Below are 18298 nucleotides of genomic sequence, written 5' to 3' on the forward strand. Positions count from 1 at the left end.
GAGTGATTGCTGAGAGGACAGGACTGTGGGGAGTGTGGGCATGTGGGCACAGAGGAGGCAACATTTTAGGGCATTCAGCAGGATTCATGGCCCAGTAATGCCAAATCACATCAGTCGTACTGCCACAGCATCATCAGCTGTGTGTGTGTGTGTGTGTGTGTGTGTGTGTGTGTGTGTGTGTGTGTGTGTGTGTGTGTGTGTGTGTGTGTGTGTGTGTGTGTGTGTGTGTGTGTGTGTGTGTGTGTGTGTGTGCGGGTGGGTGACAGAGGAGGGAGCAGACATATAGATGATTAAACCATTGCGAAATAATTGGCCTGGTGCACTAAACTAAATATATGAACATGCTCTGGTGTAGCCCCTCAGAAATGGGGGCAGGTCGCTTTGCTGCTGTGTGACTAGAGAGAGAAGTGAGGCAGAATTAAAAAAAGAAGGGCGTTGTTTATTCTCCCTCTGTGCAAAAGTAGGTTTACAGAGCTTTAAATTGAACGAAAAGTCAGATGCAAGTGAAGATTAATGTCTGAATAAATAAGTTTGACGCACAGAAGAAGAAAGAATCCACACATGCAGAAAGAACAACATAATAAGTAAAGGTATCAACAGTGTTACTCTGAGGAATATGAGTGAGCAGAGAGCAGATGGGCTTATTAATCGCCTCTCTTCCTCCCTCTCTGTCTTTTTCTTCCGTTGTGAAACCGATGGCAGCAGAATCCCAGTAATAAGACAACCTATATTTGGCCCCCGCCAATCGATTTACTGTGGTGTAAGGTACACGCTTGTCGCGATCAATCTGTTCTACTGTTTAATGTAATGAAGCGAAAAAGGGTCTTGTGCAGCCGGGAGGTGCCAGGGGACCACAGTGTATCTGCTGCACGTACACAGATCATTAGCCAGCAATGCAAGTTGATGTGTTATGTTATTTTATATTCCACAGTTCATTAATTTCACTTGGACTTATTGAATTATATCAGGGTCAATTTAGTGCCACTTTAACAGCAAATGTGAGTGATATACAGCAATAAAATCAAAACCTCTCAATATGCAGCATAAGTCAACAGCACCACAAACAACAGCCCTAACACATTACACAATGTTTTCACAAGCTGAGTAATACTACCCATGACTAGTAAACTGATTATGATGTGTAAAATTGGTGGAGTTCCTCTTTAAATCAGGAACGACCAAAAAGTGCTGAGGCAGTGCAGCCCTACCAAGCCACAGAAATATTGCAAGGATGATGAGTAAAAAGTCCAAATATCAATGCAGTTGTTACCATTCGTTTAAGATCTACAAGTATGGGTTTTATGCAACAACAAAAAAGAGATATTTGTTTCAGATTATGAGCAGGGGTTTGTGCTTAGTTTCCTCAGACACATACAGCACAGTTTGAGAAAAAAACGACAAGTTTCTGTTAACAGTCGGGTTAAAGTTGCTGTTGAACCAGTTAAAGGATTGTCCCAAAATGAAAACCTCTTTGATACAAGAAGACAAACTCGTCAGGGCCTCTACTATCTCAACTACAGTATTACTAAGGTTTTTAATATAATATATAACGGCCGTGATGATAATGAGGATGACAGCGAGTCTTTCGGCGTGTTTGATCTTGCGTAATACAACACAATGATGTTTCCCCAACATCACATGGAGGGTGTTTTCCTCCCCACATGACCGGCCGCTTGTCTAACTGTCTCATGGACACACTGAGGGATGACTGCATGTCGACTCTCCAGAAGAGCACGCAGAGACTGAGTCAGATTACGGTCCCTCTTACCGCCCACCTTCCTTCATGTCAGCCTTTTTCTTTTTACTGGTTCTATCACTGACAGCCAGACAACCACAGCGATCCCACTCATTGGTCAATAATTAGGTTATTATCATACTGGCTCTGTCGAGCATGTCAGGCTGATTTTAAAGCTTGGAAGAATGACTCTGCACATATTGTTCCTGGTAGAGGAAACCCTCCACAAAAGTTACATCAACAGTGACATAAAAAAAAAAAATCTAATCTTCAAAACATTCATTTTGGGCCATCAGTGTAGATACTGCAAGCCTCTGCATCTACTTGTAATTAGGAACACGTTGATGGCCCAAATCACTGTTCTTTCAGCATTTGTAAAGATTTGTGACGATGATTTCAGATAATTACAACTTGGTGATCAGACCAGACAGGTTGTAAACAAGCCGACACTTGAGGCAGATTACTTTATTGGAGGTTTTAGTCCACCACGACCAGAGTCTAGACTCAGATCTTCATATACGCTTAACAAGGATTCTTCACATCCATCGAACGGGTCTAATCGCTTAAGTGTTCCTCTATTCAGTAACCTCAATAAATACATACACTTGAAATGAGTCTCTCCATTTTAAACTGGGAGTTTGTTTAAACCTGTCTGATATCTTTTTTAGCAATGTTCCCACGTCTGAGCAGTTAACATGGTGAGTAAGATAATGTTACATAATTTATAGAAACGATGGCCAAAACTATGAAAATTAGGCCAAAGTTGTAATAAACCATTATTATCCTGAAAGATTATTCATATTGCATACGTTTTAGTTTAAAAAAAAAAAAAAAAATGAGTGCAGTGTTTATGATCAGGTTCATAATTCAATTCTAGTGAACTAAACTTTTTAAGAGTCACTGCTGCCGCTCCTCGATGGCATTGGCAAAACCTTATGTAACTCTCAACGGAATCCACAAATAAGACAGTGTGGCTGCCACCGATTATTTCTCAAAGCAAGTCAGCCTAACATTTGAGTGAGCAATGAGCAGCTCCTCCGAAACACAGCCAAAGGTCAGGACACGCCAGGGGGGTGGGGCACCCTCTCCACCACAAGCTGGTACACACACACACACACACACACACACACACACACACACACACACACATGACATGTACACACAAATGCATGTTCTGAATCTATGTATTGATAAGCATCAAAGAGGAGAGGGTGACAAAAATGCACAAACAACAAAACATAATCCTCATCACGAGAACACTGCATATGTTCAGAGATCACGTTTAAAGAGAGAGTTATGCAAACACAATGACAGCCCAAGGCAATGTAATGAGTCCACTACATATGAGTCATCCAAGAGTGAGCAAAAGCCTTGCTTTCTATCTTATAAAAACAGTGTCTGCAGGCTATAACTGGCACAGTGCTGATGAGAAGGACTACGGTGACGTACACAATGTCCCCGGCCCCAAGGCAGCAGAGGCACAGCGACCTTGGTCTCAGACCTTTCCGTGGTCGGACTGTGTGCTGTTTTTCTGCAGGCAACATGGACTTGTTGGAACACTTTTGAACACCTGACGTCCCTTACTCTTTAAGGACAACACTACATCCAGATGTTTGAAAAGGTTTCAGTCCGCAAACAGTATGCTTGCATGACTGTAAAACTAAAACAATAGGCTAAAAGAGGCTAAAGGGAGAAAGCTGCAGAGTCCATTAGAGTGATTAGTGAGGCATTAAACATAGAAACAACCAAAACCAAAACATGAACATGGCCATAAATATACTCTGTAAATTAGCAACAGACCCATGTTGACACACGCACGCACGCACGCACGCACGCACGCACGCACGCACGCACGCACGCACGCACACACACACACACACACACACACACACACACACACACACGCACACGCACACTGTACCTTGTGCTATATGCTGCAAAATCAATGAGGAAAGTCAACAGAGCACTGAGGTGTGCCAGAAGCTTCTATTTACTGTGAGCCTGTGTGTGTGTGTATGTGTGTGTGTGTGTGCGTGCGTGCGTGTGTGTTAGTGTAAACCTGTTTGTGTGAATGTTCAGAGTACATCATTCAATAAGGTCAAAATGTCCCTTAGAAACATCTGTCAGATTTTCCAATGGGAACACACACTTTTTTACACATTTGAGGCCTTTATAGGACAACTGAAGACATGAAAGGGGAGAGAGAGGGGGAATGACATGCAGCAAAGGGCCACATGTTGGAGTCTAACCCGCCACCCGCTGTGTCGAGGAGTAAACCTCTGTATATGGGCGCGCACTCTACCAGGTGAGCTACCCAGGCTCCCCTGGAACACACACATTTTAGACTTATTTCACCTTTCATCTGTCAACTGAAAAAGAGTGAAGACATTTCTAAATCAGTGACTCAGAAGATCTGGGGAGGGCGTATGTGTGTATTGTGTGTTCACTAAAGCACGTGTGTCTCAACACTGAGCCATCACAGGTGGTGCATCCAGAATGTGTGCGCTCCCGCTCAGACATATTTATTCTCCAAGTGGGATACAAGATTATAGTAAATCCAATGTGTTTGTGTTTATGTGTGTGTCAAGTGTGTGTGACTTCCTGTGTGACTCACTGATCACTAGACACACTGTGGAGAGCATGTGACACACACTGATGCATGCACACACACGTGCTTACAAAAATGAGGGAACAAATGCTGGAAGGAAAGGCTGACTTAACTTCTTTGGACAGTGTCAGAACTGTCAGTTGTCGTCAACTTTACGCACATTATATAAGCATCTCTTTACTTCTTCACCAGCCTCAAGAGTAAATGAGGTTGACGTCACTACTCAATGACGATGTGTTATGTAAGCCATAATACACAACTGCCCTGATATACAAAAAATAGGAGGCAAAGAAGCAGAGTGCATTTCCTCCATTATTATGAAGTCCATTATTTTCTACATTAGGACATTTCAAAGGATATTATCAGGCTTATATCGCCGCCAACTACTAGGCAAAAACAGAAGTGTGTGTTTAAATCGACGTGCTTTTCAAAGGTTAATTGTAGGCAGTTTAACTGTTGATATAGTTACCTGCAGGTTACAATAAAATATTATTGGCCACCGCAGTGAAAATAAAATAAAACACTATGAAGACTTGGGATATTAGAGACAACATGAGAACATATTTTAAAAATGGAATTGCACCAAATAAATAGACAAAGACGAAGAGGACATATTGTTTACAGAGAAATAATATCATATGAAATTACGTATGTGAATTGTCTGTCTTTGTTTTGTTTAGTTTTTAAGTGGCCTGACTGTTGCTTTTGTACACCTGTTTGTATTGTATGTGAAATTTAAAAAGGCGAGTGGGAGCCTTGGGAGCACAAACAGAACAAAAACAGACAATCATAAAAGATTTGATATTTCATAATGTAATTGTTTTGGGAGTTGATTGCGTACCAGCAACATTTCTGTGCAAGAACAGCAACAATTTCTGTGCAACTTTTACTTTGGATAATCCTCAGTACTCTCTGTCAACAGCTTTCTTTTGCAGAAGGAAGATCCAATAAAAAGAGTTCACAGGTCTGTGGTTCACAGGTATCTCCATCAGGTGCCAAAAAACTGTATGAACTATGAACCGCAGGAAAAATGACTTCTTATTTTTGATCCTGGCTGCTTGTTGCCAGTGTTTGTGCTCTTATCTTTTATTTGGATCTGTTTGGATCGACTCCATTCTGGATCGGTACAAATAATCCTCTGGTCTATTCAGACTAAGCCCAACTGTCAGGTTTGAATAAGTTTTCCACTTATGTTTTTTTATTGTTCATTTCAAAATCCTGGAAATAAAACCCCTTCTGACATGGATAGTTATCACTTAAGATAAATGCAAACATATTTATTATATTAGTAATTTGTGTGAATAAACCCTTATGTTTACGACACATCTCACAATGACATAGGCACAATACCTTTTTCAAAGCTGTGTGTCAAATCCAAAACTTTTGTAGAACTCTGTTCAACTGGGGAGACTACAGAATGAGATGAAAGACAGCCAAGGCTTTCATCTTTCAGAAAAGAAAGCCAATCCTACATACACCACACATAAATAGTTCCTGTGTCATTCCAGGTCTCGCTAGATGCTATCAGTGAATCTCCAATAAGATCTTATCAGATTCACACTATATCCGAGGGGCTATAAGATCAAAGCATCATGGAGGTCTCAGTGGATTTTAGAGTGCAAAGGATGAAATTTCGCCACAGAGGGAAAAAAATAAAAAAGGATAAAAAAACAAATGGTGTAACAGCACTGTCACACAGAGATTAAACAACTTCAGTCAGATAATGAGCTGAAAATGTGAATAAATCATTTCCTTCAAAACAGATTTGCTGTTTGCAAAGATGATAACAGACTGGTCTGAACAGTAAATTCAGTGATAATACAATACTAATAGTGCTAACCATGAGGAAACTTACTACATAACCTCTTTTGCCATCTCAGCTTGTCTTAGCAGCAACAGACAACTTACAGTGCATCAATATTTCAAACATGCATTACTTCAGGTCTGGTGGCAGAGGCAGGAACCCCCATGAGCAAACAGCAGAGTTCAGAACACTGTCAAGCTTTAATCTCACCTCTGGGAGAAAAGGTGAAAGCTGCACACTTAACTGGATGTACTTACTATTCAACTTCTTATTATACAGAAAGGATCCCACACATTTCCCAAAAAATTACAAACTGAGTGATTTTACTGATCAACATACCACGTTTTGATCTGACACGGACCATATCAAGACCTTGTCTGCAGTGGTGGAAAGTAACTTTTTACTTACATTGACATTTAGTAGCTGGGCTAGCTAACTACTTGTCAGCTGGTTAGGTTAGCCAGCAAATTGCCCCAGAATACCTATAGTTACCGTTAGGTACAACAGCTAATCCAAGCGGCTATTTTCTGTGTGTAATTTTGCTTATTTAGAAAGCTTTTTACGTTGTGGCACTGCAAGTTTAACTTAAAAGCTGCATTATTTAATTTTTGTTTGGCCACTTGAAGGCAGACATATTATCACCTTGTTTTTGTTTTTTTAAGATTATTTTATGGGCATTTTAGGCCTTTATTTTATAGGACAGCTGAAGACATGAAAGGGGAGAAAGAGGGGGAATGACAGGTTGGAGTCGAACCTGCAGCCGCTGCATCAAGGAGTAAACCTTTATATATGGGTGCGCGCTCTACCAGGTGAGCTACCCATGCGCCCATATTATCACTTTATTAAGTTGATATGGCAAACATGTTAGCCAACAGCTGCCTATTTACACATCAAGCAGACACTGAGGATGTATTTTGTCATGTTTGGTCATGTATTCACTCTCATTTTTGTATCTGTGGTTTGTTCTCCAACTCCTGAGGGAAATATCTGGCCCTTTAGCTACTTAATGCTCCACTATGTTCACCAGCTAGTCACTAACTTCGTCTATCGGCCGTTTGGTGCTGGGCAGGTAGCGAACAATGGGTTTTATCAGAGATTTTTGACTGAAAACGGCTGCCCCCTTTTAAAGCTGAAAATGAGATTGATAGGAGCGATGACACTGAACTAAAACAGTAACGTTGCAGGCCGTAAAACCAAAACAAAGAGCTGAAAGATCCTAAAACGCTCTGCAAAACTGAGGAGAACTGCAGGGTTGGGTTCATCACTACAAGCGACCCCTTTCACGTTACACATAGTCATTTGATCTATTCTTAATATTTATTAGTGCAGTTTCGGAAATAGAACCTTCATCTGTAGAATGCTACCATTGCAAGGCTCTTACACTATGCAGGATCCTTTCCTTTATGTTTCTTCTATAGTGTTTTTTCCGACCCACCGTATCTTCCATACGAGAGTGCATAAAGTCATATTGTGTCATTTCTTATACATCTGAGCTCCCTCGGATACAGCATGTCCTTGTACTCCCACTCACACAGACCATCTGCAAAGCATACTGTAAATTAATAAGCGCCCCCTCACCCCAGCCAAGATACATCATATAAATCCTCCCACAGAGTCTCCCATAGGTAGTGACACCCACATACAAAATCCATCCTATTTCCATATAGAGTCCTGAACATCTAGGCAGATCTTCTCTCTGAGGCGTTATACAATTCATAAAATTACTGTTAAAGGGAGATTCATTTCTATTATTATCCTTCCCTAAACATAAACCATTCATTAGCACACAAATACATAGTATAGTTTTATGCTGATAAACCCTCTTTGAATTGGAGCTTGCCACTCTCCATCCCCTCCCCCAAGTGACAGGGAAAGTGTGTGACAGCGGCCCAAAAAGCCCTCTCCCCACACTCACACACACACACACACACACACACACACACACACACACACACACACACACAGCTCACATGGAGACTGACAAAACGCATGCTGACACACATGCATATCCTGCACCCTCATGGACTCCGCCGATGATTAGAAAGTAGGTCAAGGACAACTTTCTAAGAGGGCAAAGGGAAAAATAAAATTTGTGATGAGAGACTGACTCTGGCTGCAGCACAGAAAAGTGCCCAGAGAGTATGTATGATTTATAATCCGAGGAAGAGTCAGAGATGTGTAAATAAATAGCCAGGGGCATCAAATAAGGAGTTGGCTTTAAGAGAATAGACAATGAGTTCTGTCTATGATTCACTTAGAAACTTACTTAATGATGCTAAGTGAATTATATGTGCTTCCCCATCTCTTCAGAGTTTAGCAAGTGTCTCCTTTTCATTTGGCTGATAAATAACAGTACTGATATTCGTAATCAGTTCACTGCTGTCAGCTCCCATTGGTTGCAGTACACAACAGTAGGTTTAAAAGTTAGTGTCATGTATTAGTAATAGTATGTATTAGTATTTGTGTATTTTTTTGTGTGCTGCAGGGTCTGCCATAAATATTTTTCCCAAATATTCTCTGCAGCACAACAAATCAGTTCATTGTGAAGGAAAACTTGGACCATGAAGGAGGAATAATCACAAGATTCCCTCCTGCTCCAGCAAATTGTAAACTAAATATTAATTTTTGCAACAAGTCCTCTCAGGTTGAATCAAGAAAATGCACAGTAAAGCAGCAAAAGAGACACTAAAATGGCTCCTCCTCTCTTATATTCTCATCTCCCTGAGTTAATTGTGATGCAAAGCGTCAAGCAGCATATCCTCCCATCTCCAAAGCATCATCTCACACTGCAACACTCTCAACAGCTCTTATGACATTGCACCGGAGAGCTCGGCAGGCAATAGAGCTGGGCCCTGTTCGCTCCACCCGTCCTCTAATAATAGTCATTCTCAGAAGACTGAGAAGGAGTGGAGTGGAGAGGAGTGGGGTGGAGGTAAGAGCAAAGCCATCCGATCAGTCTGCCAGTGCCGGAGTTCCCTTTTCGCTGCAGTGATAGCCTCTGCCGCAGTGTTGAGGGGTGAGGAGAGAGGGAGGGGAAAGGTGAGCTGGTGGCAAGCGGGAGAGGGTAAGGTAGAAAGAGGAAGGTGCTGATGATGTGTGTACAGTAAACACCCCCTTCTGTGCCAAAACACACCTACTCAGCAGTATTTTCTGCATGGACACTAATCAGGTCTACTGTGCTCAGGTGTTCTTTTATGAGGGCTCCTTTTCTATTGTTTCATTAGAAGTGTTTGCTGAGCCGTGTGATCTAGGACAGGGCTTGAGAGAGGCGATTAATAACTCTGAGAATGAAGGAGCTGTCTTCAGGGCCAACTTCGAAAATGTGCCACTTCTTAAACGAGGATGGGAGGGAGGAAGGAGCCGGAGCAGCTTCAAATAAGGACAGTGAGTTGAGTGTTTAGTGGACATGTATGTGTGTGTGTGTGTATGTGTGTTTGCATGGATGCATCTAGAACAGGAGTTTTCAAAGTCTGACACTGTGCCCCCCTTACTCCTCTCCCCACAGTTATATCAATGCATTTTGTCATTGTCAGTCCTATTATTAATCTTTGTCTTCCTTCTGTTTGGGGGATAATCATTTGCCATTTTTGCAACTACAGTTCCAATAATGCTCTGGGGATGTAAAAAGAACATATAATGTTGCCATGGATTCAAAGAGTTACACTGTGAGCTATAAATTGAGCCCAGTTATTTCTGTATCTAAAAATATTTGTATAATGTCTGTGTATTTACATAGATGATAGCAGCTCCAACTAATGACTGTGTTAGTAAATGGGGAAAAAAATATGTTGTTTTTAGAACACAGGCATGCACATTTCTGTTTCCCCTCACACAGTGTCTTTGCCTCACAGTTTGAAAACGTACCTTTGTAGAAGACAGTAGTCCTGGGGGTGACATCCAGGTCCAGGGACGGGCTGAAGGGCAAGGCCCACAGCTGTGACAGCCTGGCGAGAAGCATCAGGAGCAGCAGCAGGGGCCGGAGGGGCTGGACTGATCTCTGGTCTCCCATGTTTAACACTCAGACCTGGGTCCAAGCAAAGCCTTAATTGCACTCAATTTGTTGGACACAAAATCTAAGCGTGAGAAATGTGGATCTTCAGGCCCAGCAGCAAGCAGATGCAGACTCTTTGATTATTGTCCAGCTGAGAAAGAGAAAAACGTGTATAACTAAAAGAGAAATGAAAGAATACCAAACCAGAGGCTGTTGTTACTAAAATCGATGAAAAATAAAACGAATGTTTGCAGAAAAAAAAAACTTTCACCTGAGTGGAAATACTGTACTTAGCAATATATTCAACGTTGTTGTGTTTAAGTCAGTGGTGGAAGAAGTACTCAGATCCTTTACTTAAGTAGAAATGCCAATACAACATCCTAAACATACTAAACTTACAAGTAGGTAAAGTATTATCAGTGTTTAAACGTATCAAAGTACTCATTATGTAGAAAAATGGTCCCTGTGACTGATATCTATATGATATACAGTATATTAAAGGTCCAATGGCATGTTTTTTAACATTAATATGAGTTCCCCCAGCCTGCCTATGGTCCCCCAGTGGCTAGAAATGGCGATAAGTGTAAACTGAGCCCTGGGTATCCTGCTCTGCCTTTGAGAAAATGAAATTGAATTTCGGGAAAGAGACTTCAGATACAGTATTAGGGAACCACTAAAGTCTATATAAAAATATCCAAAGAGCACCATGTCATGGGACCTTTAAGTTTTTTTAAGTTCAAGGCCATGAATACGACCAGCAGTAGACCAGCAACTCCCATTTTCTGTAATGTAAAATTACTGTTTTTGTCAAAGGAGTGCGGTGGCTTTGAGGAGAGCATAGATAACAGCTTCAGTTCCCCGTCAAAAAGGGCTGTCTGACAGCAAGGTAAAGCGGTGAAAATATTCTAAATATAGCGTACACTTAAACTGATATTGATTTTTTTTGGTGGATGAAATACATTTAGCTGCTGCCCCCATCCAGCAGTACATTGCTGAACTTCTGTGTCTGTACTCCAGTCTGCTTCTCCAAACTGGGGGCGTGCCGACTGCCATCTATTGTAGCTAATACACTGACAATGGATTAAGTACCTCATACAACCTCACTTCAAAATATCCGATACTATACAGTGTTTCCTTTAGGATTTTTTTTTAGCAGTGGGGGCAGGTCCGAACACCCCTCTCTCCCCACCCCCCCAATGAAACAGAACTGACACTTTGCTGCAACACAAACAAATATATTTATTCACCTCTATTCACACACACAATGAGGCATATTTTCAGTTGTGATTGAACTATATTTTTTGAGTTACTACATAGGCCAACTTTGAGCTTGACATGTAGGCTAAGCATGCTGTAGCAAATAACAATAAACACACTATTAATTATATTATTTTAATGCAGTGTAACTACTTCAGCATGTAAATAATACACCTAAAATACAAAGGTTCTCTGATATGCATTCTAACAATGCAGCCCTATTTCTGATACCGTGGGGGGCAGAAATGTTGCCATGGGGGGCCGCCACGGTCAAATCAACATAGAGGAAACACTGCTATCCCTTTAATGTCCCTAATGTTTAACATAAACAGCCACTAATGATATCTTAAAATATTTCAAAACATCCACATTGGGTACGATGAACTTTGCTGAAGAGATGCCGTGTAGGCTATAAACTTTTTTGCCTACTTGACAGCATGAGCAGAAAATGAGTTGCTGACATGAACCATCACTCTCTGATTACAGCCAATAGGCCAAAGTGAACGAGTAAGATGCTGTTACATAAAAGCCCATTTAAAAAGTTTTGGAAGTTAAATAATGCGCCCCTGTGATGTGATATTGCAACACACGACTCCATCTCTTAATTAGCCGTGTGCACACTGGAGCAGCATGACGGATAATCTAGAGATTAGGCCCCGTGCCATCAGCAAAATCTCTGCCTGGCTGCCCCGTTCTCTGGCTCTGTCGCTGATCAAAGGGTCAACACTGTGAATCCCGCTCAGCATTATTGTGACACTGGAGAGTTCCCAGTTTAATCTCCATGGCTGCTGTAAATCACACACAGCATGAAGCACAGTGAGGCTAATGATCTCTCTGTTAGCAGTTTGGCTGCTAAGCTTTGAAATCAACCTATAAGATGACAACGTAGGGATGAGAAGGGAAAACGTTAATGATGGTGCAGGGATCCCCTCACCTTGCCTTTATCCAGAACTATTTCTTAGAGCTGGCTTTGTCCAATGTAATGTCCATATACGGAGTTGAGTGAAGAGTCTTACAGACATATTTACTTAACTAAAGTTATTACATACTTTTTTATTTATTTTATATATATTTCATATATATATATATATATATATATATATATATATATATATACACAGTTCAATTCGCACATGAAGATGCCGTTGAAAGCATCACTTTCTTTTGTTTCTTTAAGATTATTTTTGGGGGGTTTTCCCTTTATTAGTATTAGAGACAGTGGATAGACATGAAAGGAGGAGAGAGATGGGGGATAACACGCAGCAAAGGGCAGCAGGTCGGACCCGAACCTGCACTGCTGCAAGACTCAGCCAACATGGGGTGAACACTACCACTGGGTGAGCCAGAGGCCGCCCCTGAAAGCATCACTTTCTGATTGAACTGTTGATTTGTTTGATGCTTTTTGTGGTCGAACTTTTGCAAAGAATTGCAGGCTGATGGATCCTCCTTTGTTGTACAACCATCAATACATGTGTTGACAATCAACTACAATACCACACAATGGAGGAGAATCTCCATTACGAGGTTGCAACATATGAAGGCAGTCTTAAAAGGGTGTTCCACCAATTAAGCATTGCACTCATATAACAAATCCATGTAGCAGAATATCATCTCTTCATATTCCACACATTCTTCTTCCTTGTCAAATGTAGCGCCTACATTACCCACAAGGCAACTCAACCATTGACAGTTGGTTCCAAGATTCAGGTGTGTAGCTGCTGTAGCCTCAAGCAGGGATTATAGTGAGCTACAAAGGTCTTGTTAGCTCACTTCTTTCTAACTTCACACCCACAGATTTTTTTTTCATTTTCAAACTTGTAGCCTTAAGCCCCAACCAACGCGGACTCAAGTGACATAATTTGAGCAGAGCAACAGTGTGACCATAGTCTGTATATAAAAAGTCTTGTTTGATGACTGCTCTCCAAAACCACCGTCTGCCAAAACTGTGTCAAAATCAAGGACAGCAGATGAACCAGACAAGGGGGCATGCTGGTGAGAAGCCCTTTGGTGTGGTTTTGTCAGCTGCTGCCCTCATGAAACACAAAGCAAACACACCATTGTTTCAACACATCTGCATTTGCGCGGGGGTATACCGTATACCACAGAAGCTGGCAAGGACGTTGACTACGCTGTGTTGCCTCACTGATGAAAGCATGAAAGGTAAACACAATCTCTTGGCAGTGGCACGACCGATGTGTCATGCATGATGGGAGACGAGAGGAATCGAACAAAATAGCAGGTGGTGTCTGAAACACCTTTTATTTAGCAACGACTATCAGTTTCTTCCTGTTCATTGATCCACAGAGCTGGGTTTGCAACAGATCTGCTGGGATAGTCTCTGCCCCTCAAAACTTGCTTAATATGAAGAGGTTTTCAGAGTATGATGAAGCCGTTTTCCAATATGAGCATGATTTTAGCTAAACAGCTAGCGTGACATTCCTGTATTTTTTCTTTCAACTGACTTAAAATGCCAAACACACTGCCACACTTCTAAATACTTTTCTGCTAAAGCCATCAACCGACAAAGACTGAATAAATATATATATATATAAATATATATATATATATATATATATATATAAATATATATATATATATATATATATATATATATATATATATATATATATATATATATATTTATAAGCCATTCTGCTAAAGCCATCAACCGACAAAAATACTGAATAAATATATATATATATATATATATATATATATATATATATATATATATATATATTTAAGGGGCGTTACATACGTATTATATATGCTTTACTTAAATATGGCCTTTTCACATTTTCTTCTTTTTTCCGTCTTTATCCCAAACCATTGGGAGTTGGCATACAGCTGAACCATAAATGGGATTATTACTCACACAATAAAGGAAGAATGAGTGGGTTTAGCCTGTGGGCCACATTTACTGTGATGCGGAGAACTCTGAAGACAAATCTTCTCAGAGAAGCATGAAATTAGGATTGTGTCACAAATAATCTGCCTCCTTATATATTAAAAATATAGAGATGCAAAAAAAATTATCTCTGTTTGGATCTATCTGATAGTTGTCAGCATTTATGATGAAATAACAGTAATTTGGATTTGAAAATCAGAGGAATTATCCCAAAAGTCCATCTACAGTGCTTAGCATAAGTGAATACACCCATGCTAAAGTTGACTAAAAAGAGGAATAAAAAATAATCTTTTGGAAATTGATCTTAATGACTTAATTAAAAAGAATGAAGAAAAATCCAACCTTTAAGGACACCAATATTTTTTGTGAATGAATAATGTATCGTAAATAAATAAATGTTCTTCCTTAAAATACAGGGGGCATAAGTAAGTACACCCCTACAGTATATTAAATTCCCACAGAGGCAGGCAGATTTTTATTTTTAAAGGCCAGTTATTTCATGGATCCAGGATACTATGCATCCTGATAAAGTTCCCTTGGCCTTTGGCATTAAAATAGCCCCACATCATCACATACCCTTCACCATACCTAGAGATTGGCATGGGGTACTTTCCATAAGATCATCTCTCAATGCAAATCAAACCAGCTATTAGGCTAACTGAAATAAAACCATGCCAATGATGTGGGGCTATTTTAATTCCAAAGGCCAATGGAACTTTATCAGGATGCCTAGTATCCTGAATCAATGAAATAACTGGCCTTTAAAAATAAAAATGTGCCTGCCTCTATGTGAATTTAACATAGGGGTGTACTTACTTATACACCCTGTATTTTAAGGAAGAACATTTATTTATGTATGTACGACTCATTGGGTAATTGACTAATAAATTCTTCTCCATTAAAAAAACGGTTACTCTAGAAAAAAAACAGCTTTCTTCTGCCTCTGTGTAGTGTATAATCTAATTTGTGTTAGATGCAGTGTATTTGTCGCATATTCTGTTGTGTAAATTGGTCTGCTTGGCAAATATAAGCCTTGAATATAATATAAACAGCCTGCTACTTATCTCATGAGCCCATTTAAATCAGAGAGATTGGAGAGATGACATTACCGTTGTATCACTCTCTAATAAGTGCCCTATAATGTGTTAAGATGTGTTAGGTTGCCAGGTTGTGGCTGGTGTTTAGGTAGCTCTTCATCATTAAGACTCCTCAAATGGACCGTTTGACCTCTGATCTTCTGCAAAATGGACTGCAGGGTATCTGAACCACAACGAATTTATAAACAACTTATTAATATTAACCAACAATTAGTATTTGAAGGATCTCTAAGAATAATGTATCAATTATTTTTATTAACATTTATACAGCAGTAGTCTCGCTTTGCCAGACCTTCCTCCACCGCAGCGCTACAAAGGAGGGTCTGGCAAGTTCACACAGCATTCTGGGATGGGAGAAAAATGTGCTCTGGCTCATTGGCATTTCTTTAAACCAATCACAATTGTCTTGGGTGGTGCTAGGCACCCGGAAAAGCTGCAAAATAGCCTCAGGAAGAAACCTGTTTTTGTGGAACACGTGTACATTCAAAGGTTGTTTTAGTCGTACAACAGAAAACTCAAATTGGACAGATAGTCTAGCTAGTCTGGATTTACCCTGCAGAGATCTGAGAAAAGGTTGACCACAGTCCTCATAAATCGACCTGCGTTTAAAATGCCAAAACAAAGGAAGCCCAAGGCAACGGATATCCAACTGTCGGCAACGGAGCAATCCCGGAAGTGGAACCTCAAGGATATAGACTAATACAGCAGATACAGATGACTTACTAACTTTTGCTATTGCCTTATTGGAAAGTGAGAAACTCTGAAAAAAAATCCTTTATTAATGACAAATGTACATGTACTCAAGTACTTCAGTATAATATTTTAGTATTGTAGTTTACTTGAGTATTTCCATTCAATTTTACTTTACACTACTCCACTGTATTTAAGTGAGAAATATTGTACTTTTTACACTTTTATCTGACAGTAGTTCAAAGTTACTTTCAAATTAAGCTTGTACATATAAGATGTGATCAAATAGTTTCTCCTTGATCAACCATGACAGTACAATACTGTTATAACATTAATTAGTTGCAATAATCCAATAATATAATCTATATTGTATTATTAGAACACTTGTGTAAAACAAGTACTGTCACTTATGATATTTTAATTACGTTTAGCTAATAACCTTGTACTTTTACTCTATTGATGGTATTTGGTATTATTTATTTAATTCAAGTAAAGCATCTGGGTATTTTTTTCACTGCTGAACAGTAAGAGAGATGTTTCCCAACCTGACAGTCCAAAACTTTGATTAATGCCTTAATATCTGTTCTGAAGAAAAGTAAATTGTTTATTAACCATTAATCAACTTGCCCATAGAGGGGGACTTCTTATCAAACTAATTCATGACCTCATTCGTATCCAAGGACCCTATGCTAATTTTAGCATTTTAGTTTTGATGATTAAGTTTAATGAACTTTTACAACAAACCACTGAAGACACTATACTCAGTCTAACAGACTATTCTCTGCTCTTTCCACTTGTCTTTGTCTCAACGTGCTTATATTCACCTCTTCCACGAATAGACATCAACACAGCTTAGAAAACAGATAAGCAGACATATCTATAATGTATGATTTCTATAGCTTTGACTTTAAAAACAATGCAGTCAGCTAGTGAGGGGCTTTGCGACCGTCCTAATATGGACCCGGTGACACAAAAACACTCATACGCACATAGCCTACTACGCACAGTAATTCATCAGGACATTTAATTTAAACGATTATGGATTAAGTAATAGGCTTCCGCGCGCGCTACGAACGTGCAAAACATCCACCCATGTGCACCTGTCCTGTTTGACCCGGACCCGGACTGCAGCACTGAGAGGGAAAACACCACTGCACACCGAAACGCACCTTCACCTGAGCGCAGAGCTAATTTTAACAGTCGGTGGTGCAGAGAGCGTGTGCGCACGAAAAGTGGATGAAACAATAAAGGGCACGGTAGAAATACAATAAAAGCATTAAAAGCCTGACTCACCTGAATGTTTCCTAGAGTCCACAAATATCCTCTGAGTCGTTCTCTCTGCTGCGAAACACCGAACTGCTCTGCTGCTGCTGCTGCTGCTGCTGCTGCTGCAGTTATCCAATGCTCGCGCACAAGCCTCCCCCCACCTCCTGACTCACACACACACACACACACACACACACACGCACACACTGAATTCATAGCCCATATAAGTCGACCTACCTTATGTTTTTGACCATACAGTTTTCTTATATAGGATACTAATCGCAAACGTTGTATAAACTTTTATTGCTGCCTATCTTGACATGGACACTGATTGAGGCTTTTTAAAGGTGAGATGGATTTTTTTTAAATAGCACTTAATGGTTGGAAAAACTAAGTACAATAATCTCATCATATTTAAGTGTTGAGTAGAAAGCTATAAAGTCCACATGAAAATATAACTGCAACATTTTTACTGAGATCAGAATTATTTATGGTTATTAAATGTTTGTTTCTGAGATGAAAACTGTACTACACACTTTCTTTGCGCTTTCAAACGTGTCCTACTGTCTCTAAATATAGGCTGACCCCTGCTGGAGAAGAGATGGAAAGACAAATAAAACACACTTTCCTGTTCCCTCTTTCATGGAAATCCACCTTTTTATTATGGCCCGAGCAAGGAAGTGCCTGGGGCACAATGGTCCCTGTTGGACTTAATAGTCTTAGAATAATAGTCCCTTTTATTGGTAACAACTAAATCAGCCATAACCGGACTTTGCATAAGGAATTACTGCACGTTAAATATTGAATATGCAAAAAGAATGTGGACAGATTGGTCTTCAAATGCCTTATTCTTTCTTTCTTTCTTTCTACAAATTATTATTATAATTATTGGTGCATTAATGTTGATGTTTGATGTTGTAATTGTATACTTTATATAGGCTA

The 18298-nt window shown here is 39.9% G+C and overlaps 1 protein-coding gene across 1 annotated transcript in view; it reads right to left on the minus strand.

The window, feature by feature from the left end:
* Window positions 1-17457, minus strand: part of sema4gb (sema domain, immunoglobulin domain (Ig), transmembrane domain (TM) and short cytoplasmic domain, (semaphorin) 4Gb) — a 37304-nt gene extending 19847 nt beyond the window's left edge. Inside the window, exons 1-2 of the mRNA XM_028567215.1 lie at window positions 17384-17457; window positions 10012-10289 (exon numbers count right to left, since the gene is read on the minus strand). Of these exons, the coding sequence (XP_028423016.1) occupies window positions 10012-10156 (145 nt within the window). The 5' untranslated portion in view covers window positions 10157-10289; window positions 17384-17457. The remainder of the gene's footprint in view (window positions 1-10011; window positions 10290-17383) is intronic.
* Window positions 17458-18298: the final 841 nt, after the last annotated feature.

Source organism: Perca flavescens, chromosome 21, assembly GCF_004354835.1.
Source record: "Perca flavescens isolate YP-PL-M2 chromosome 21, PFLA_1.0, whole genome shotgun sequence".
NCBI classification, from domain to species: Eukaryota; Metazoa; Chordata; class Actinopteri; order Perciformes; family Percidae; genus Perca; species Perca flavescens.